The sequence below is a fragment of the Caretta caretta genome, chromosome 19, assembly GCF_965140235.1.
Source record: "Caretta caretta isolate rCarCar2 chromosome 19, rCarCar1.hap1, whole genome shotgun sequence".
In the NCBI taxonomy this organism is placed as follows: Eukaryota; Metazoa; Chordata; order Testudines; family Cheloniidae; genus Caretta; species Caretta caretta.
The window spans coordinates 5,244,334-5,266,815 of NC_134224.1; the positions used below are offsets into that span (position 1 = coordinate 5,244,334).

General features: G+C 48.2%; 1 protein-coding gene across 4 annotated transcripts in view; it reads left to right on the forward strand.

The window, feature by feature from the left end:
• The window catches only part of CSMD2 (CUB and Sushi multiple domains 2), a 549,151-nt gene that overhangs the window by 473,312 nt on the left and 53,357 nt on the right, over positions 1-22,482 (forward strand). For all 4 annotated transcript variants that reach the window (XM_048825804.2, XM_075121410.1, XM_048825805.2 and 1 more), the window contains 7 exons: positions 408-554; positions 3,449-3,637; positions 13,204-13,389; positions 14,238-14,432; positions 16,059-16,232; positions 16,691-16,864; positions 21,163-21,336. In XM_048825804.2, coding sequence (XP_048681761.2) covers positions 408-554; positions 3,449-3,637; positions 13,204-13,389; positions 14,238-14,432; positions 16,059-16,232; positions 16,691-16,864; positions 21,163-21,336 — 1,239 coding nt within the window. The remainder of the gene's footprint in view (positions 1-407; positions 555-3,448; positions 3,638-13,203; positions 13,390-14,237; positions 14,433-16,058; positions 16,233-16,690; positions 16,865-21,162; positions 21,337-22,482) is intronic.

A 22,482-nucleotide genomic window follows, 5' to 3' on the forward strand; every position in this document is an offset into this window, starting at 1 on the left:
ATCCAAGGACATTTCCCCTAAACCACACACCAGGGAGATGTGTCACTTTGCAGGAGAGCTGAGGAGCCTGTATTCAGTCAGGTTCTCTTGTGTCACAGCTAAGCAGCTCCGTTAATGCACTCAGAAATGCAGCCGCATGGCTGAACCCAGAACACAAACCCCTTGCACATTGTCCCAGTGAGTGTGCAGAAGGTTCTGCCCCGGGGAGAAATGCTGGCCCCGCAGAACTCAATAGCAATGTTCAAGGGGAAGTTAAAGCTCCCACAGTGTGGCCAAAAACAGGTCTGGCCATGTGTCCCTTCTGCAAAGATCAGGTCCTGGTGTGTGAGGCTAGGAGTGACTATTGCTGAGGGGAGGTGTTGCCATGTGCCAGCCCCAACTTTCACTTGTCTGATCTTTCCCTAAAGGTCCCGCTGGCCAGAGCCCACTTCTGTTGTCTCTAAGTGGGAATTACTCTGCTCCTCTGACTGTAACCAGCACTGGGAACAAGGTCTATCTCCGCTGGTCCTCCGACCATGCAGACAACAGAAAGGGCTTTAAAATCCGCTACTCAGGTGAGTTCGTAGTAGAGACTGGAAACCGGCCCCTGAGAATGTGGCTGTTCCTTTGGCTAACTCCCTTTGCTTTTCCCATTTGAGTGTTGTTCCTGCATGAGCCGAGCAGGGCTGGGTTGGGCGAGTGCAGCTGTACAGAGCATTCTAGAGCAGCCCAAAGCCTGCCTAGTTTTCAGTTCACTGCACAGGTCACTGATGTTTGGGAAACTGGGTCAGTTTGGGGTTTCCAAAGGAACCGTGCAGCTTTTGCCTGCAGTTCACCCTGCATTTTGTATTTCTGATGCCCCCATCCCTGTGATATCTGGGCATCAAACCTTTAGTTATTTTGTGGGGGGTGTTGGGAGCAAAAACTCCAGGGAACCCTTCCTGGGGAACCGAAACCAGAAAAATGTTGCATGATCTCAGTGACCCGAAACTAGTTCCACACAGCTGTCTGTAGACAAAATTCGACGAGGCGTAGAGTTGAGTCCCACTGAAGTCCAATGTACAGCATAGGCTTTTTGCAGACTCTTGGCATGGAGGGGGGGATTTTATCCACCTGTTGTGTGGATCTGAAGCCCTGATTGGACAGCTTCTTTAACCGCTAAGTCCTTAAAACAGCATTTCCCTAGCTATGATTCGTTTCAAGATCACTTTGATGGTGTGTTATTGGATCCTAATACTGAGGAGGCCGTGTGGCTGCTCAGAGCTGTCTGGTGTGTAGCATCAGAAGCACAGTACTTGGAACTTGTTTGAGAATCCGTTTGGTGCATGAGAAGTGACTCAGGAGTGACTTCTTGTATTATGGCACCCAAAGGGAAATACTGGGGCTAAAATCCTGCTCCCATTCCAGTCACTGGGTGTTTTGCCATTGCTGTCAGAGGGAACAGGGTTAGTTTTAATGTCTCATCCAGCATAAACCAATTACTGGATACTAACCGTTTACTAAGAATTCCTCAAAATTAATTAGCATCTTTTGGAAGCTAGCAAATTTCAATTACTTAATGACAGCCATAAAACTAGAGTGTGACCCTGAGTGAATGTCATAAATAAATGCCATTACTCAGTAAATGAATCAATTAATATTTAATTACTAGACATTACTCCTAATTTCCAGAGCTGGGTAAATTTTGGTGGTTTTGCTCCTCTAGGGATGGGCTTGTGAACATTTTCTTTTTGATTTCTGACCTGGACCTCCACTGGGAACATAAAAACCAAAAGCAAAACTCATTCGAGCTCACTGAGTTTCACCTGTTTTTGTCTCCAAAAAACTTGCAAAATTGAGAGTTTTGCCCAGCTTCCCATACAAGAAAAAGTACTTGAATGATAACCCCAACCCCGATTTACAGGATGTGGGGGACTCTATCCTGAGAAGCAGTGACTCTAAAAAAAGATTTGGGGGGTAGTGGTGGGTTATCAGATAAACATGAACTCCCACTGTGACCCAGTGACCAGGAGGGCTAATATGATCCTGGGATGCATAAACAGGGAAATCTCGAGTAGGACTAGAGAGGTTATTTTACCTCTGTATTTGGAACTGGTGCGACCGCTGCGGGAATCCTGTGTCCAGTTCTGGTGTCCACAGTTCAGGAAGGATGTTGATTAAACTGGAGAGGGATCAGAGAAGAGCCAGGAGAATGATTAAGAATTACAAAACATGCCTTCTAATGATAGACTTCAGGAGCTCAATCTGTTTAGCTTAACGATGGAAGGGTAAGCAGTGATGTCATTATAGTACCTATATGGGGTACAAATATTTAGCAGAGAAAGGTATAACTTGATCCAATGGCTGGAAGTTGACGCTAGACACATTCAGACTGGAAATAACGCACACATTTTTAACCATGAGAGTAATTAACCATTGGCGCAATCTACTAAGGATTGTGGTGGATTCTTCATCTCTGACAACCGTTAAATCAAGATTGGATGTTTCTCTAAAAGGTCCGTGCTGGGAATGGTTTGGGGGCAGGTCTCCGGCCTGTGTTATACAGCAGGTCAGACTAGATGATCACGGTGGTCCCTTCTGGCCTTGGAATCTCCGAAAAGCACGGCAGCGTCTGGATTGTCACCTGCAGCGTTTTCAGTGCTTACTCTGGAATGCTGTGGTGCTTTGTAATAATGGCTCCGGTTCTGGCCCCAGTTCGCTCAAAGGGCATGTGACCGTCAGACCAACCCTGCTGGCTTGGAACAGAACCTGAAATCAGCCACGTTCAGATGCTCTCGGTGTTCAAGAACACCCCCACCCCTTGCACACAGCTCTCTCAAGGCCCCATCGTGAGCAGTGCTGAGCACCCACAACACTCATTGGATCCAGTGGGAGTTGGGGGCACTCAGAACCTCTCAGGGTCAGGCCCTTAATTACTGAGGGCAGGACTCTGAGCTGCCCTTACTCCGGTGCTGCATCTCACGGTGCTGTAAGGGCCATCTCTGTGAGCAGCTGCTCCTGGTCCCATGCAGGTGGGCAGAGCCTTGACTCCATTCCCCCAACATGCCAGCCAGCAGTGCTGAGCTGGTGCAAAGAGCGGAAGTCATCTGGCATAGACCAGTGTAGCACGTTACTTTCCCCTTTGAGCAAGGATGGAAGTGTGTCTCTGAGTCACAGTTCCCTCCCTGGTCTGCTGCTGGAGCAGTACAGTCTTGCCCTAAATATGGCTGGAAATCACTCGCAGAGCGGACAGGTTCTTTGCATTGCTGTTAATAATGCCCGTTCCTGATTATGTGCCATTGTAACATTTCCCCCTTTGGCTTTATATTTTTTTGCAACCCGTCTCTTTCCTTGTAAGCTCTTGTACCAAAGCAAACCCTGTCTAACACCTAAGTACAGAGAGGTGCATTTGTCTCGACACGGCACCTCTTTTGTTCCAGGATATGTCCGTGTGTGTGTGTGTGTGTGACATATTTTCCCCCTTCTCCAGCTCCTTACTGCAGCCTCCCTCCGTCCCCTTTCCACGGCTCGATTCTCAGCCATACCGGGCTGCAGCCAGGCAGCGAGATCCGTTTCGGCTGCGACGCGGGCTACCGTCTCACTGGCCACAGCAGTACCCTGTGCGCAAGGCACCCTCAAGGCTACTACCACTGGAGTGAAGCGGTCCCGCTGTGCCAAGGTGAGGAGAAGGCAAATGAATAATTTTATTAAGATGACGTTGAAGTAAAAAGAAAACGGTGCAGAGTTTTAAGCATAGAAATTTCTGGTTACCAGGGAATAAGGTACAGATTATCAAGGGGTGCGAAATTCGGTTTAGGAGTGGGTGGCGTAAGGAATACATAATCTGCAGTCTCCCCGATTGGGGGTAAAAGTTTAACGGGTCAAAGTACAGACATTGAGATATGGGGGTATGTTGTTCATATCATGGCTATGTTCAGGTGTGGAGTATAATGAGTGGGTACGATGTTGAGGATGGATTTACCCTCATTTGGTGGGTTTGTACTAAGGGGACACCCAATCCCCTGAGCTCTTCCTCAGTCTGAGCTCAGATGAAGCGCTGGCTTGCTTGGGGGCTTGGGCTGGATAGAACTGCACTGCTGCGGCCCTTTTTCCTCTGCGTGCTAGGTGCCTCTGGCTGCAGGTAGGGGCAGTGGGGAATGTTCACTCAGTGCGAGCAAGGGGCCAGGAGGTGGGGTAGATGTTACGGCTTCGGCTGGAGCTTAGGCTCTGAAGCCTTAGGGAAGAGGGGGCAGGGTTCAAAGCCTGTGCCGCAATGTGTACCATTATGGAGGAACTGGGTCATGATACAGTCCAGCCTGGAGCGAGGGCTTTAGGGGTTGGGGCGGGGTTTTCAGAAGCACCTAAGGATCATGGGTCTCCTTGACCTGCAATGGGATTGTGGCTTCAGTGGCAGGATTGTGCTTCCTAACTCCCTTAGGCACATCTGAAAATCCCAGCCTAGGCTAATTATTGTGTGCTAAGGGGGAGATTTCTCAAGGCACAAATGACAGATAGGTGCCCAGCTCCAACTGGCTTTCAGTAGGAACTGGGCACATAATGGTCCTTTGTGAATTTCTCTCTTATTGATCATGTGTCTCAAGCACACGGTGCTTTGCACATGCATCAGAGGGAAAAGCTCCCGCCGGAACATCACCGGCTGCATCACCATGTTCCATCCATTTTTTTTAAGCCCAGCTCTCTCCTTCTTGCTCACTGCTGTAGGTATTTGTACCTGTTGTGACGGGGCAAGGCCAGATGGCTATGGAAAAGTAGTGGGAGATAGATATGTTAGCTCCAGGCTAAACAAATCTCTGGTACCAGGTTAAGTAAAATGAAAGCTGCTCGAGGTCAATTAAGACACCTGGGGCCAATTAAGAACTTTTCAGAAGACAGGGAGAATGCTAGGTTGATTGGGACACCTGAAGCCACTCAGGGGCTGGGTGAAACTAGTAAAAAGCCTCCCAGTTAGTCAGGTGGTGTGTGCATGTCAGGAACTGTGGGAGGAAGTTGTGCTGTTGGAGAGGCTGAGTAGTACACACCATATCAGGCACAAGGAAGGAGGCCCTGAGGTAAGGGGGAAGTGGAGCTTGAGGAAGTGAGGGCTGCTGTGGGGGAAGTAGCCCAGGGAATTGTACATGTCATGTTTCTAAAAGGTCAGCTACCATAGCTGATACTATTAGGGTCCCTGGGCTGGAGCCCGGAGTAGAGGGTGGGCCCGGGCTCCCCCCCCCTTTTGCCCCCTGATTAATCACTGAGACTGGGAAACAACAGAGACTGTGCAAGAAAGGATAATTTCTCCTCACCTCCCTTGCTGGCTTATGATGAAAATGGCTCAGTAGACCGTGACCCTTGTCTCTAGAAAAAGAAGGGTTACGTGGAGGGTCACAGTGAGCCTCTGAGGCTAGCGAAATCCACCAGGAAACGCGGGACCCACAGAGGCAAGGACAGAGCTTTGTCACACTGTTTTCAGTCCAACGATCATCCCTGCTTTTCTCTGTTGATAAAACACTCCTCTTTATCCTGACGGGGTTTTCCAATAGCTCTGAATGTTTCTTCCTGTAATGTTCCAAGAATCCAAGTGAATGTAATGCTGGGGAATCAACGTTGTATTGATGGCTCAGGAAACTAGCCAGAGAACAGGTACCGTGTAGGCAAGGTGTTCTCATACTGGCGTTATCCTTCACCCCATGGAGTAGCAGGATAGTTCAGGGTGAGATTTTCAAGAGATGCTTAAGTGTTTTAGGAGGGTAAGGTACACTTGTGCTCCTAAATTACTTTGGGCCAAATTTTTAAAGGTATTTAGGTGACTAATGCCCATTAAAAACCTGGGTGTTAGGCTCTTTTGTAAATCCTGTCCATTCACACCTTAGCTTCTCTGAGGACTTGGAAAAAAACCCAGATGACTACATCTTTCAAAATGCAAAACTCTGACGGAAACAGTTGCTGTGTGGGGAGGATAGGGGAAATTTTGCAACATTGTCTCTATTTTTTAACCATTTCTCAATAAATAGCATTTCGGGGTGATGTTGTTTGGTTGAAATTTCGACACAAAAAACTCGGGAGTAAAATTTGCAAAAATGTTGCTAACTTCTTCCTTTGTTTTTCAATCAACTGCAGAGGGCAGGAGGGGATACGGACACTCCAGACTGCTAGGTCTTGCACTGGGACCCACCCTCTCCAATTGCAAGGGCTGCTCTGTGTTTGGTTGCCCTGAGTTCCTTTTTAGAGTTCGTACTAATAGAAAGGCGAGTAGGGTACAGCAATCCAAGCCACGGAAAGCGGTGCTGTTAACAAGAGACGGATAAGGGACGGGGCTGGGGCAAACAAGTGAATAACCCTTGGGTAAAAGCCGGTTAGTTGAATAGAGCAGCTGAATCCGAGCATACGACACAGTTATGTTAGCAGCAGGCTGTCATAGCAACTATAGCTCATGAATCCCGATGGAATGAGACATTAAACCATGTGTGAAGAATTTCTGTCGGGTACCTGAGAAAGCAGGAATTACTTGTTGAAATCTTTCTAAACGAAAGCCCCACCATCCTTGTTGCTGCATCAGAGGATTGTAACACTCCTGAGCGTTTACTAGATTGGCCACTTGAGATGCTATCTGCCCTAAAAGGCGATTTACATTGGGGATCACATTCCTATTAAACAAAACAAAACCACCCTCCAACCTAGATCCTGAAAAGTATTTAGGAGCCTAACTCCCATTGGTTTGAATGGGAGTTAGGTGCCTAAATACCTTTGAGGATCTACTCCTCCCTTCCTGCAAGACAGGGGGAATTTTACTTATATAGAGTGTGTTGGTTCTTGGGTTGTGCGGGACATGTCCTGCAGCTGCACCGAGGTGGACATCAACAAGACAATAAAAGTGGGATGGGGGGCCCCGAGTCCCATTCGGCCTCCCTCTGTGATTCCACGGAAGCTGACTCTGTGTTGTGTGGTCCATTAGTTACAGCTACAAGATCTGGAAGCCAGAAAGCCCCTGTGGTGTTATTGAGAGCTTGGCAGCTCAGACCCTGCATGAAGCCTGCTCCTTCCAGAGTCATTCCAGGCCTACGGCTGTTCCTAAAGCAGCAGGGGCCGCTCTGGAAAGTCAAATGCTGCCTGCGAGCAGAGTTTCGCTCGGGAGCTGCTTCACCAATAACAATTGCATGTGCCTGTGGATTGATTTACTGGGTGTGACTCGGCCATGCACCCTGCCCTGTAGCCACCTGGCATGTTCCAGTGAAACGCTCATGGTAAAGCAGCAGGAGTGTGCAGGGAGACCCAGCAATGATGGGGTGAACAATCTGGCCTTTATTTGGATTACTTCTTTTATCAATGCACAGCAGGCCAAAGTCCTCCCTGGTGTGACTCTACCAACTCCATAGAGTTACATCAGGAATGCGTATGGCCCGGTATCTTTACAAATATTAGATAGGTGAAGTTGGGGGAAAGCTCATTCTTTGGGACTAGTGGGTGAAGTACAGGCCTGGGAGTCAGGACTCCTGGATTCTCTCCTTGTCTCTCTGTATGGCAAGTCACTTCCCCGCTCTGTGCTGTAGTTTGTCCCCCATTTTTAAAATACAAATCATATTTCCCCACTACTATCAAAATCTTTGAGCTCTGTAGTACTGGATAAGTAACACTAGTTAAGTGCTACTTATCACTGTAATTCACAGTGGTAGCAGCTCCCCCATCTGGCCTTGATGAGATGAGATCAATTGCTGGCTTGTCTATGTTGCCCAGTACAACTACATAAACTCCAGCACGTATTTTTTGTTGCTCTCTTTCAGCCAACTGGCAACCTTTTGTTTTTGGCTGTCCTCAGCATCTCTCTTTTCCAGTAGCTAGCATCACACAGCAGGGATTTGGGAACTCGTCCCACAACATGGAATAAATTGCTCATACAATCAGCCGTGTCGGGCGGATGGGAACTGGGGTCCCCATAAGCACATGGTTTAGTTAACAATGACATTTCCCATGGCCCCCTTCTGCCAGCTCAGAATCCTCCATTCCTTTCCCCATCCTCTCCAAGCAATCTTCATTGGCTGTTGTGTCCTGGCTGACATTTATGGAACTAGTACAGAACATTCTGCGGGGAGCAATCCTGCAGTGGCACAGAGGGGACAATACAAGATGATCTAATGCATCATTTCTACCTCCGCTGTCTATTTTTAAGCTGCCTTCTTTTTGCAGTTTGCCATCAGAGCCTGTGTCCTTCCCTAGCACACATTTTCCTGTAAACACCGCTCTCATACCTTCCCGCTCCCTCCCCCCACATCCTGAGAGCTAGGCTCTGAATGGGTCCCTCAAAGATAAATGCTGACTTTGCTTTCCCTGGGAAGAGTTCCAATATTTCGTCCTCTTCTCTGACTCCCCTGGATTGCGGCGCTTGCATTTCAACCTGGGTAATGCACTGCTGGGGCAGATGGCAAGTTTACTGCAATCCCAAAAACCAAGCCTCTCTGCTCCACACCGGGCCTGTAAATAAAGACTAAATAATCCCACATTCTGTTCAAGGATACCAAATTTGCAAATAGGGACTTCCTTCCGCTGCAAAGCGCAGGGCACCAGAGCCCATGTGGTGCAGCAAGCGGAATATCCGAAGGCCCAGCCAGCCATCTGTGATGGACTGTTCACATTTCAGCCTGGCCATCTGCAGGTGAAGAGGGTTTTGTGGGGAACGGAGGGGATTAGTAGCATAATGAACTTTTTATTTAACTATATCTGGCCTGAATGGCCAGGATTATTGCTGACTACCCCCTGTGTCAACAGAGGGTTTATGCAGTGGCAGGTGTCCAAACAAAATCAAACAGGCAGCTACAGAGACACAAGGAAACCAGCATAACAAGAAGAAATAACTGGCTGGAGTGCTAGAAGCCCATAAATAGCATGGGACTAATTCTTCTCTGGGTCGCATGGTGTCACTGCAGTGGGGTTACCCCAGGGTAAAATTAGCATAACAGAGAGGCAAGTCTGGCCCCTTTGTTCTAGTGCTTCTTCTCTGGTCATTACCCCCTCCCCAATATTACGTCCGTGTGGCTAGTTGCTTTGGTGTCGCTTCTCCACTATTATTTATTGTGTGTATTACTTTAGCTCCTAGAGCCCCATTGCACCAGGTGCTGTGCGCACTCCCAGCAGGAGGTGGTGCTCACCCCCCAAGAGTAAGGGTGGGCAGAAAGAGGGATGCTTATCCCCGCTTTACAGATGGGGGAAGTGGGATACCCAGCTTAAGGTTTTCACAGGAAATTTAGGGAATGATGTCTCCAAGTCTCTTGGAGTTTCAGTGGAAAGTGGGCACCCAGTTCTCTTCAGCCCCTTTGGAAAGCCCCGCCTTAAGTGCTCAGTGCCTCAGTTTCCCCAAACGGGGATGATAATCCTTGTGTCATGCTGGGGGCTTGTGGCAGAAGTTGGTTCTGCTCAGTTCCAGTACCTTGCCTCAGCCACTAGGTCCTCTGGTTTGCAAATGGCATTGGTGCTAAAGGATACCTGCACCAGCAGAAAGCATGGAGCAGTCTCCGCTCTCTGGTTCCATACACACTAAAGCTCAGATCCAAATCCCAATGAAGTCAGTAGAAAGACTTTCAGGGGAGGTCTGCGTCGCAAAGAAACAAAACCCTGCAGCAGCTAAAAATAGCAGTAGCAGTGTAGGTGTTGGGGCTTGGGCGAGAGCCCAGGCCCTGAAACCCGGCCTGGGGATTTGGTCTTGGAGCCCAGGCTCAGCCCAAGTGGGAATGTCTACACTGCTGTTGGTAGTCCTGGAGTGCGAGCCCGAGTCAGTTGACCCAGGCTCTCGCTGCCGTGAGGTTTGCTTTTTTTTTTTTACTGTGTAGACGTACCTGCACTGACTTTAATGGGCTTTGGATCGGTCCCTAAGTGTTTTCACTTCTGAGAGTTCTCTTTTTGGCGAAGTCCCTAAACACCACCATCTCCTTGTCTCCTCTTTCTCTTAGACTCTGAGAGGCAGACACGGTGAGGTAGACACCAGAGGAAAAGCTATTGGCTTGGTGGTTACCTCTTGAGTTGCTTTGATCAGATATAATGTGTTGAAAAAAGTGATTACCAAATGACAGCTAACAGGCTAAGAATGATATGAATTTCCAGCACCGTCGTCTTTCACCTCTGAATGAAATTGGTATTCAGCATGGCAACTTGTCTAGACACCCCGTCTCCTAGCCGGATTCATCAAGCTCCTTAGCTCGCTGAAGTGACATACGTGCGATTATCATTTCAACCGGGGATATGCCTGATCCCGCTAATACGTGTTTGCTGGATTACCCACGTATATTAGCAAGACCAGCTTATGTTAGGTGCTGCTTAATTGCTTTCCAGACTGGAGCGTTGAGTGGCTCAGGTGCTGGTAATGAGATGAAAGTGCTTTGCACCTGTAAGGGTGGAAAGGCATGCCACCAATGGCAGGTCTATGCGGAATGAAATGTGATGGGTCTGTCCACTCCACGCCCGATGGGGCCCGTATCACAAAAAGCCACTCTCCTGACTGGCTCTGAGTTTTGCAACCTTTCATGGCCTGTTGGGTGAATAAGAGGAAGGCTGGTTGTGTGGCTGAAGTGGTGGACTGTGACTTGCTCTTCCAGACTTCCTCGAGTGACACCTTGCACAAGCCACATCACCTCTCTGTGTTTTAGTTCCCCACCGGTAGGATGGTGATCAATACTCTCCCATTGCATGCCTTGTCTGCGTGGCTTTTAACCTCTTTAAGGCTGTCTCTCTCTCTGTGTTTATACAGCACCTAGCATAGCAGGGCCCTTATCACAGTCGAGGAGGAAGGAGGACGACTGGACATTCCTCTCACCACTAGAGGGGGGCCCATCCTGGTGAAGCTTGAATGTGGCAACTGTGATCTAGTAGCTAGAGCACTGCTGTGGCATTCAGGGAACTGGGGTTCTATTCTTGGCTCTGCCACTGGGTGACCTTGGGGAAGTCTTTGTGCCTCAGTTTCCCCATTTTACAAGCCCTCCTTTGCAAAGTGCATTGAGTCTGGCCACGCAGTGGCTGACAGAGGAAGCTCTTTCTCTAGGGATGGTCACTCGCGTAATACATTAACTTTAGACCCTTTTAAAAAGAGACACCCACATGTACCATTGTTTGGTGCAGGGGTCCATCCCAAAGCGGCAGTTCCTACAAGTCCTGTTATCTTCTTCCACCTCCCTAGCCTGTGGTGGCATTTTGCGGCGAGGCTCTGTTGGCTGCTTTCTAACAGCAGCGTAACATTGCACAAGCTCTCCATTCCCATTTGCCGTCCTACGCCAGTCCAGACGGGTGGGCTCTGAGTCATCAATACAAATGGACCAGCTGCCATCTTAACCCGGACTCGAGAGGAGTGGGGCGGGAACCCACTTGTTATATTTGGAGGCGAGCCCCAGACCACTTTTGCAGCCACAGTGCATGCTAATGAAGAGAAGGGGATTGAGAGACAGCCTCTGCTTGCCCAATATTCCAGCTCTGTGGGCACGGGAAGAGGTCAGCATGACATGCAGTGTGTTGTACAAAGCTCAGAGCACGGACACACACCATTCCAGTCTGCCTTTTGCTTGGGTGACAAGCTTCTGTGTCCACTCCCCTCTGTCCCCTAGGATCAGCCCCCTTTCTAAACCCTCTAAACGCTCTCTCTCTCTCTCTGTCCCTGCTGCCCCATTAAGCCAGACACTTTCAGGGCCTTAAACTCCAGCCCACCACACTGCATAAGAATGGCCACACTGGGTCAGACCAATGGTCCATCCAGCCCCAGTATCCGGTCTTCCCACAGTGGCCAACGCCAGGTGCCCCAGAGGAATGAATGGAACAGGGAATCATCCAGTGATCCATCCCCTGTCGCCCATTCCCAGCTTCTGGCAAACAGAGGCTAGGGACACCATCTCTGCAGCCTCTCGCTTTACAGAGGGGAGTGCCCAGAAATCAGTTGGGATAGACTCATTCAGGAAGGGCTCTCAACACTGCGGCACCCAGTTGTCAAGGGCAGCCTCGCCTCTAATGATCTGTTATGCTTAGGGTAGTAAAGTGGTCATCACGAGGTCAACTGGGTTACCCGGAGTACATGGGGATGGAGCCATGTTCTACCCATCTTTACTTCCTGGTTTTCAGTGGGAGCTTGCCCCCCACTCATTAGGTATGGTGCAGCTGAATAGAGCAGCGAGTCCCCCATTCTGCAGTCCTGTGTGTGTAAAATGTTATTTTTGTGGCACTGAGCAGGTCCCTTTACAAAACACAGCAATAGGAACAGAGGCTAGTCATAATGCATTTGTCTGTGGTGACCTATTCATCCCGGGAGCCGAGAGGTTCTGGAGCTACGTTTGGATTGGTTTCCTCTTCCTGATGCTTCAAGAACCTGACCCATAGAGAAGCAGGGCCCCATCGGGAAGAATTTGGATGGGTGCCCCTTTCTGCCTGGACTTGGATAGATGAAATGAAGAGGAATTGGTGTGTCCCCTTCAAGCTAGGTATTTTGTCTTAACTCTGGGTGTGGAATCCTGCCCCACAAGTCCTTGAATGGAAAGGGTTAATAGAATCTCTGTTTCTTGGACCCCGAGCTGACCACCAAACCATTCCCTCTGGCTACTACAGTGAGTTTCTTAGCAATAACAGTGCGAGAGCCTTCTCTGCAGCTCCAGTCACCTTGCACAGCCTCCCTGCCTCACTCCACTTTGTTGGCTCCATCTGATTTCACCTGTCATCTGACCACCATTTTTTCCCTCTTGCCTGTAACTCTAAATTTAGTCCTGCCTCTGCCACAACTAAACTATACAATTCTCTGTATTATATACTCCCGGGGTGTCGTACAGGTTAATTAATTAATTCTAGGAATACGTTTTGAGGTCCGGGGTGCTATAGGATCTAAATACAAAGGTCATTTTCTTATTTAGTCTTGCAACTCTGTTGTTAAAACGGTGGAGCACTTTGTGATCTATTTAGTATTACAGGCATTGTATAAAATGTAGGTCGGGGTGTAACGCCATTGACTTTGAAAAATGGAGAGGCCCCGATTTACACCAGCTGAGGATCTGGCCCTTTGTGTTTATTAGAGATGGGCCACAGCACTGAGTTTGACTCTGGATTCAGAAATCTCAAAATTAGGAGTGGTTTGGATCTGGGAGGTTAGCTCAGTCCATCACGGCCCAGCTATGAATCCTTGACCTGGCTTGAAATCCCCACCAGTGGGGGCACCTGGAGTGGGCCCAGTTCTATTAATTAACCATCTATCAACATTTCAGCTCAGAGGGCAATATTTTTTCCCCTCCCCAGCTATCTCCTGTGGAGTGCCCAGAGCCCCGAAGAACGGAATCGTCTTTGGCAAGGAGTACACAGTGGGTACCAAAGCTGTCTATCATTGCAATCAGGGATTCCACCTGCAGGCCGGAGAAGAATCCACCACAGAGTGTCTGCAAACAGGGCAGTGGAGTAACAGCAACATCCCTCCGCAGTGCGTGGGTGAGTAGCCCCCAGCTGGGTCTGGTCACCTTGTCCGCGAGGTGGTTTTAAAAGGCTCTCCAGCCAAGGGAACGTTACATTATGGCTTTGTTTCTGGTCTTCAATAATATGCATCACTGCCCCCTCTGCTGGATGGAACGTGTGGGTGAGAGCTACGACGTCGCCCTCGAGGGGCTGTTCGTGAATTCCACAGTACATTTTTGGGGTGATTTTTTCAAGACCCACCTGCCCCTTGTAACACTGTGTAACAACAAAACAAACCAGAAAAATTAAGGACCCGCCCCAATGCCTTACGTAACTTATGGACAGCCCCTAAGTGGCAAAGCCCTAACCCACTGTGTTTCACAGGTTATCGCCGGCTGTTTTGTAATTAGCTCTGTTCAGAGGTAAAAATGAGATATTCAGGCAAAGGACAGAAGAAGCCCTTAAAAAGAGGGTGTGGTGGCCCTTTAAGGGAGGCTGCAGGCCCAGCACAGTCTCCGTCCAGTTTCAGCCCAGGACAAGGCACTTCTGGGAGGAATAATGCCTGGGAGTTGTAGGCTTGGCAGCAATGCATGCTGGGAGTGGGGGACAGAGACGTGAAAGAGCTTTCTTTCCCCTGACCTCTCTCTCAGCAGGCATCCTCTCTCCCCTTCCCAGCATCCATTGCTGCCAAGCCACCAACTCCCATCATACCTAGAAACTACGTCCCCCAGAATTTCCTGGCTCTGGGCTGGTGCTGAAGCCTTCCTTAAAGGACCAGCACACCCTGAGGCAGAAGGAGCCCCAAAGCGAAATCCTGAATTCATTCCCGTGTTTCTGCTTTTTCCCCCCCACTTTGCTCCCCCACGGTTGTGGTGGCTGTTCAGCTGTCACCTGCCCCGATATCAACAGCATCATGGTGGAGCATGGCCGATGGAGGCTGACCTACGAGACCCAGTACCAGTACGACGCCCAGCTCATGCTGATCTGTGACCCTGGGTACTACTACACGGGCCAGCGGGTCATCAAGTGCCAGGCCAATGGGACGTGGAGCATAGGTGACCCTATGCCAACATGTAAAAGTAAGGATGGCAAATCTCAGTGGCCTATTCCTGGGCAGACTGCAGTGTTAAACATCTCACAGAGGAATCTGTTTTCCTCCCCACCCAGCCCACAAGCCCCCTCCCCTGCATGCACACACACACCGACCCCTACCCTTACCCCTGCCTTAGTTGCTGAGCTGCCAAATTCCTCAAGTAGAAGGAAGCTAGGAGCAAGGGATGGACCACATGTTGATCTGCTTCTTAATTTAATTAGAACAGCTCTACATGGACCCAAATGCAATTGTCCATCCTTTGCTGTCAGATCCCAGCCAGCCAGCTGTCACTAGCGCCATAGTGAACTTTGCATTTAAAACCAAAAAAAAACCCTACTTTAAAATCATACTTGAGCTTCCAATCTGACAAAAATGCCAAGTTTACAAGAGCAAACTGTGTAGATCTGTAAATCAAAATGCTCTTGGCAAATGAATTAAGTGACTCCTCCAGGCATCCTGTCTGTCCTGATGCAACTGCTGTGTTTTAGATCTTTCCTTTGTGAAAGGTCTTTTTCTCTCCTTAAGTGCAGATAGAGACAGAAAAATTAGACCTTCGAAATGGCACTTTTACTCAACCTTTGTGTCTGGAGATGCAGCTGCCGACTTCACTGTCGGACGCAAGATTTTGCTCTTGTTGGCATTTCAGGGCTCAACCTGTTCTGGGAGTGAGTGAGCTCCCATTCTGCCTCGTCAGGAGCATTGTCAGCTAAATTCCAATTGCAGAATCTTGGTGGCAAGAGAGGAGGCAGAAAGAACCCAGCTCAATCCTCAAATCTCATGTTGAGTTGGAAGCGTTAGGGACTTTGAAAATATTAGAGACTGGCCAGACAGAAAGCTTGAAGAGGGTCAGATCTGAACTTTGTGGGCGGGACCTCAGTCTAAAGCTTGTGATAACTAAACTTTGGATCCACACATTCTCCCCAATCACTGGGGAAGTTTGGCATGTCATCCAAACTTTGGGCACCTTCCCTGGAATATATCTTTTGACTTTTAAGCTGATCTGGCAGTCACTGGAAGGGAATAAATACAAATGTCTCTGGGGTCACACTTCTGATGTCAACTTCATAGTTTCTTTAGAACCCTGGTTGCCCGAACGTTCATAGATTCATAGAGTTTAAGCCCAAAAGGGAACATTAGATCATCTAGCCTGACCTCCTTTATATGTCAGGCCATTAAATGTCACCCAGCTACCTCTGTATATCTACCCAAAAGGCATCTGAAATACAAAAATGTGGAGATTGCCAACCTGCATCAGACTGTCTAGTCCAGTATGCTGTCTCTGACTTTGACCATTGCCAGATGCTGTAGAAATCCCATACTGAACAATTATGGAAATACCAGTCCATAGGGGATGTTTCTTCCTGATCCCCATCAGTTAGAGTTTGGCTTATGTCCTGAAGCATGAGGGTTTATACCCCATATGTTTTCATCTTGTGTCATGCAACTGTGGATGTTCTCATTAGCCATGTAAACGTCTAATCCTCTTTTTCTAATCCTGATAAATTCTTGGCCTTAGTAATAATTTGTGACAATTCGTTCCACAGACTACATTGCATTCCAAAGCATTCCCCCAGCTGCTCTTCCTCACTGCATACTTTGGGATCTCTTTCAGTTATCTCCTGTGGAGACCTGCCAACGCCTCCCAGCGGGAACAGGATTGGGACTTTAACCATCTATGGCGCGACGGCCATCTTCTCCTGCAATACTGGCTACACGCTGGTGGGGTCACGTGTGCGGGAATGCATGGCTAACGGGCTCTGGAGTGGAACTGAAGTGAAATGTTTGGGTAGGTGCTGGAGTGATATCTGTGTAAAGTGATGAGCTATGTTTCACAAAGGAATGAGAGACCAGAACCCCATTCAAGAATTTATGCATGTGCTTAAGTCTCACTCCCACTGAATTCAAAGGGGTTTAAGCACATGTTTAAATGGGATTTGAGGCTCAGCTGATCGATGAGTGTAACAAACTTTGGATTGTGAAGATGAAAGAGGTTTATAAAAGTGATACATTATTTTTATTTGTTGCTATTTTATTTACTACTGCGGGGACTAGGCCCCTTCGCCCTCTTAGGAAATGCCCCCGGGCCTGACCCCAAAGCACATTCCAGTCAGTGGAAAGACACCCATTGGCCCCACAGGCCTTGGGTCAGACCCCATATCCCGAAATGGCAAGTCCTTTGCTTTGTTGCCACCGGCCCCTGCGTGCTCACAGTTCTGAAAGGATTCCCTTGTGTGCCCCATCCAGCCGGGCACTGCGGCATACCCAACCCCATCGTCAACGGGCAGATCAACGGAGAGAACTACAACTACCGAGGCAGCGTGGTGTACCAGTGCAACCCTGGCTTTCGCCTCATTGGGATGTCGGTGAGGATCTGCCAGCAAGACCACCACTGGTCTGGAAAAACTCCTGTCTGTGTGCGTAAGTATGTTGTCAGGTTTATTTAGCCCTGCTATTGAAGGGACAGAGGCGGAAGTGTCAGGCCATTGTTCATCTAGGAGTTCAGAGACTGAGAGAGCAACTGGGGGAAAAGTCACTTGAACAAGCAAGGAAGGTTGGAGCCGGTTAGGGAGGGAGCATTTTGCATCTAGGTGATTAGTTGAGGTTTCAGCCCTAGTGAGAAATGATTGCCAGCTAGGCTTGTATTAATGATTGGAGGTTGGGAAGAGAGTCTCAGTCTTGTTCCTATCTCCTACAATAAAAAAATCCCCCGTGCCCCTCTGAACTGATACTGGCGTGTTGCATTGCCGTGGAGTTGAGTCAGCTTGGAGGCTACTTGCCATCTCAAGCCTGCAGCTGGTCCTTCCGGCTCAAAGTTGAAACACATGGATGAGAAACGTTGGCTGCAGTCCGTTCTGAACCGCCTGTCCTCTCCTTAGCCAAGCACCAGCCTCAAGGGCTGTGAATCTGGCACCTTTCACAAGCATTAAAACTCATTTCAGAAAGGGAGAGAATAAAATGTAATCAGGTTTCCAAAAGATGCCCTGAATTGGAAGCAAACAAATTAATTCTCAGGGCGTTCCAAAGAGCGAGGGTGATTTCAGCCACCGTGCTGGGAACAAAATCAGACTGGCAAACTGTGTAAGCGAGCATCCTCATTTTGCTAACTTGTGATTTATGGGCTTTCTTATGAGCTGTCCCCCTGCTGATTTTGTGCCTCTAATCTACCATCTGTTCAAGAGATCCCTACTGCACAAAGAATTTCCCGTTGCTAAAATACCTGTGGCCAGATTTTCACAAATTGCCTCCCTCAGGAGCACACAACTATTGTGAATGCAAAATGTGTGTTTGTGTGCACAAATATCTCACCTGCATGCGCAAGAAAATACTTTGTATGTGTAGTGTGAGTGGCAAGTTTTGAAATATTAACCACTGATTTTCTGTGCACATTTCAGTGTCAGATCCACAAACTCTCTCACCTTTTTCTTAGGTTTATTTTATTTTTCTTCATATATTTTTAACTGATGAGGGCTTTTGAAGTTGCTGCACTTGTGTCTGTGCCAGAGGACCATGTCCTGGGCGGTACATTGGAATGGAATAATACCATTCTATATTTTGATCTCAGTTCCACTGGTATCAAACTGGAGAAACTGTATTGAAGTCATATAGAAAAACCTCCATGGCAAGGGTGGATCTCTGCCTAAAAGATAACTTGTGGTTGAAGTAGAGGGTATCGGTCTGGATGTGGGGGTGAACAGGTGATATTCTCTGGACCTGTGTGTTGCAGGAGACAAAATCATAATGGCCCATTCTGGCTTTAAAATGTATGATGCTAGTCTGGATTTAGACCTGAGGCCAGAATCTGGCTCAAAATACTGATTCTCACCTCATTTACACCTGGGCAACTTTATAGACATCAGTGGAGTTGCTCCTGATTTACACAGGTGTTAGTGAGAGGAGAATTAGTCCCTATCCTATGACACATTCTTAGGAGTCACCTTGCTCAGAATGTTAATTTTTCTTTTCAGTAAATAAGCTAATGAAATAATTCACTGGATTTCTGACTATGATGTTAATATCTTCCTATCAACAGATGACGCAGTCCATATATTTCATATCCTGGTTTGCCAGTTGTTTGCTTTCAACCTCCTCTATCTCTGCTATAACTTTGTGCTCAGATATGATAGCAACATCCATTTCAAAGCAAGATACAGAGCAGCCAGTAGCTGCCCTGCAAAACAATAAATAACACCGACACAAGTCTAATGTTAGAGATGGGCTCAAACTGCAAAACTTTATGGGTGCTCCAAAATTCAGAGCCGTTTGCACCCATTTTTCCCTTCATTCTGTTATGAGGATAACGGTCATATAAAAATTGCGCTCAGGGTCTGATACCAGATTTCGAATACACCCAAAGTGTGCGAGTGTTTAGCTGCAACATTTTGGTTCATCGTTACTAGCCATCTGTGAACCACAATGAGAAGCAGAAAACACATTTAGTCCGCGAGGTGAGTAATGAGCCCGGGCCAGTAAGTCAGATTGCTGGGTAGACAACTGTTATTGACTGGCGGGAATTTTCAAACCACACCTTCAGCCAGTTAGATTAATTAAACCACAGCATTTGTAAAGCACATGCCTTTTCATGGATCAGTTGGTTTCTCATGGAACCAATCCAACAGAAGGTCTATACGCCCAGCCCATTAGAATGAAGCGGGTCCCATGGCCTGACTGCATCAATTCACTTTGCACTGGTGACCTACCTTTCAAATACAAAAAGAAAAGGAGTACTTGTGGCACCTTAGAGACTAACCAATTTATTTGAGCATGAGCTTTCGTGAGCTACAGCTCACTTCATCAGATGAAGTGAGCTGTAGCTCACGAAAGCTCATGCTCAAATAAATTGGTTAGTCTCTAAGGTGCCACAAGTACTCCTTTTCTTTTTGCGAATACAGACTAACACGGCTGTTCCTCTGAAACCTTTCAAATACAGGGGCCTTAATGGGACTTTCAGTTGCTTAGCTTAGCTTCATTTCCTTTTTTGGCAATTAAAAGCTGATTTGGCTGCTCATGGATTCAGAGCATCCTGTGCAGGGGCCTGATATTCAAAAGATGGCCTCAAAGTAATTAAAACTACAGCAGCCCTTTGGGGTAACATGCATTTAAAGTAATTAAAATGGAGCAATGTTGGGTTTTGAAAATAGATGCCTTGAGGCTGCGTCATTATTTATATAGAAGTGGGGCATTGTGTTATCCCATCATAATTCCCTGTCTTGTTAATGTTTCTTTTCTTAAACCTGCTCCACAAGAGTTGCTATGCTATGTACGAACTGGAATTTGAGATAGGTGCAGTCTAGAGAGACTCTCCTTTTTATGTTGACAAAGAATCCACCACCTAGTTCACAACTGCTATAATAGGACCCTAATGGTGACTCATGGATACCTCGGAGAGAGCATGACGTCTGCTTTGTGTAGCACCAAAAGGCTGTCAATCTTCATGCTTCAAGGCCTAAACTAGTCACCAGCTAGGGTCCAGAAGAAATTTCTCTCCCCGTGGTATAGTCTTGCCCAGTTGACCAGGTATATTATTTGTTCTCACCTTCCTCTGTAGCATTTGGCACAGCTGCTGTCGGAGACAAAACACTGGACTTCTGGTAATGGATTATCAGTTTGTTCCACCATGGCAATTCCTATGTCTTCCAATCAATGTTGCTTTCTTATTGACTATCAAAGGATGCCATGTTCTTAACGTGGCCAGAAGGCTCTTAGCTGAAAATCCTCAAGCTTGCTTTGCAAACCGAAAATACTGCTGTACTCTGGAGTAAAGGTTCCCAACTTTACTCCTTCCAGTAGGGTTGCTATGGCTTTAAATCCTTCTTTAAGACTTGTTTCTGTAGGGGTCTGCAAGCAGCTGTGAGCCAACCATGCTTCTCTCAGGGGGGTAGGAGGCCAACCAGCCATGAGCCAACCAAGCCTGTATTAAATCCAAGCACTGTCTCTACTGGTTGCCCACGTAATCCTATTGTTGTGTCCGTTGTCTCTCTGTCCCCATCCTGCCCCTTGCATTATCTTCAGAACATAAGCATCCCACAGTCGGTCAGAGCCCTGGTCCATTTAGCCCAGCACCCTGTCTCTGACAGGGGCCTATCTGCGCCAGAGGAAGGTACGAGAAAATCCCGCAGTAGACACTCTGGGTTTCCTCCTAACCCCCATCAGTTAAAAGCTGATTTACGCCCTGGAGCCGGAGGGTTTATGTTCCTTTCTCTCATCTCAGGCCATTTGGATTGTAAGCTCTTTGAGCTAGGTACCTGACTTTCTTCTTCTGGTTAAATCTATTTCCTCTCCCCTTCTTCCCCCCGGCCCTGCCCAGTGTGACTCCATGGACTTCAGTGGGGTTGCTCCTGATTTACACCAGGGGGGGCGAGAGAAGAATCAGGCCTCATGGCTTTGAATGTCTGGGTGGTGCCTAGCACCTCTGTGGGTGCTCCGCGAATGAATTAATAATAATGGCTGGGATTTTCAGAGAAGCCTAGGGGCGTTAGGTGCCCAAATCACAGTGAAATGTAGTGGGAATTGGGTGCTGAACTCCCTTAGGAAATGCCCCCAGCAGGAACAACACAGCAGGTGTAAATGAGTGTCATTCCAAAGACATGGACCTCGATGCTGTTGTGGAATATGGTGGTATTTTCTTGGTGACCTTATTGCTTGAGAACTGTCCTTCCAGGCTCACTTTCTGCAACCACAGGGGCCACAGAGGTAATGTCTCCACTTTCTGATTGTAGCCATCACTTGCGGTCACCCAGGCAACCCAGCCAACGGCCTGACGCAGGGGAACCAGTTCAACCTGAACGACGTGGCCAAGTTTGTCTGCAACATCGGGTACCACTTGGAAGGGGCATCCCAGTCACAGTGCCTGGCGAACGGCCAGTGGGGCAACTCCCTGCCCGCCTGCCGCAGTAAGTCATCTTCCCTCTGGTCCTCATTCGACCACTGTGGTTGAGGCCTGGAGCGTATGAATGCCTCAGTCCCTTCAAAGGAAGCTGCTGCTGGAAGGGGTAGAGGGTGGCTAGAGCTATAGTCCAAGGATCAGAAATGCCTTCAGGCGTAACCGGGTTGTGACAAGGGAATAGCAGCAGCTCGGCTTCCCCCTCCTCACGCACTTGGGTGCATCAGAGGGGCTGCGTGGGAAATGGAGGTGGAAGAAGGGTTTGTTCCACGCACGGAGCAGAGCCCCTGGGCTAAGCCCCAACAGGGGACTCCTCTTCTATTTTCATCGTGAACTTTTTGATTTCTAGTTACCAACCCTGGGCCAGATCTTCCACTGGTGTAAATCGAGGCAGTGCCGTCACCTTCAGTGTCACGTCAGTCTGTTGACGTGGGTGGAACTCCATGAGTTTTCACCAGCTGCGACTCTGGCCCAGGGAAAAACCCTTGCAGACTGGGGCTGTGTTTTGTTTTTCCTGCTTAGTCATTCCTTCAGCTGACATGGTGCGATGAAGGCAGCAGGGGGAGTGTAAGTGGGAAGCACAGAGAGGATGTGATGGGGGTTTTGCTGATGAAGGAATGGTGCAAATGCCACCCCCTGTGATCAAGATGAGTTGGACTTTGTTTCTCTCTGTGCCACATCCTTGGTTACTCCTGGTCCCTGAAATCCAGTTAGATGCCAACATGAGTCAACATAAAGCAGAGTTTGCAGCTCAGTAGGAACATAAGAGTGATGTTTGAAGGCCAAACATTCCTATGTGGCATAAGCAGATACAACCCCTCCCCCCCGAGTTCAGGGGCGCTGCACCTATTCACCCCAGAGCTGATCCCGATCCTGAGGCTTTACGCCCTTCCCTACCACCCTATCGAAGTGTGAATTGCTAATAAGAAAAAAAATCATTGGGCCATATCTGCAGCTGGTCTCAATCAGGATAGGCCCCACTGAAGTCAGTGGGGATACACCAATCCATACCAGCCAAGGATCTGACCCAGAAACACTCAGTCATGTTCCCATATGCTAACCTCTCTTCCCTCTCATTTCCAGGGCTTCCTGCCTCCTTCGGTATTAGCATAAAAGTTCACTTACCAAATTCCCTCCTTCCCTCCCCTCCCCATCC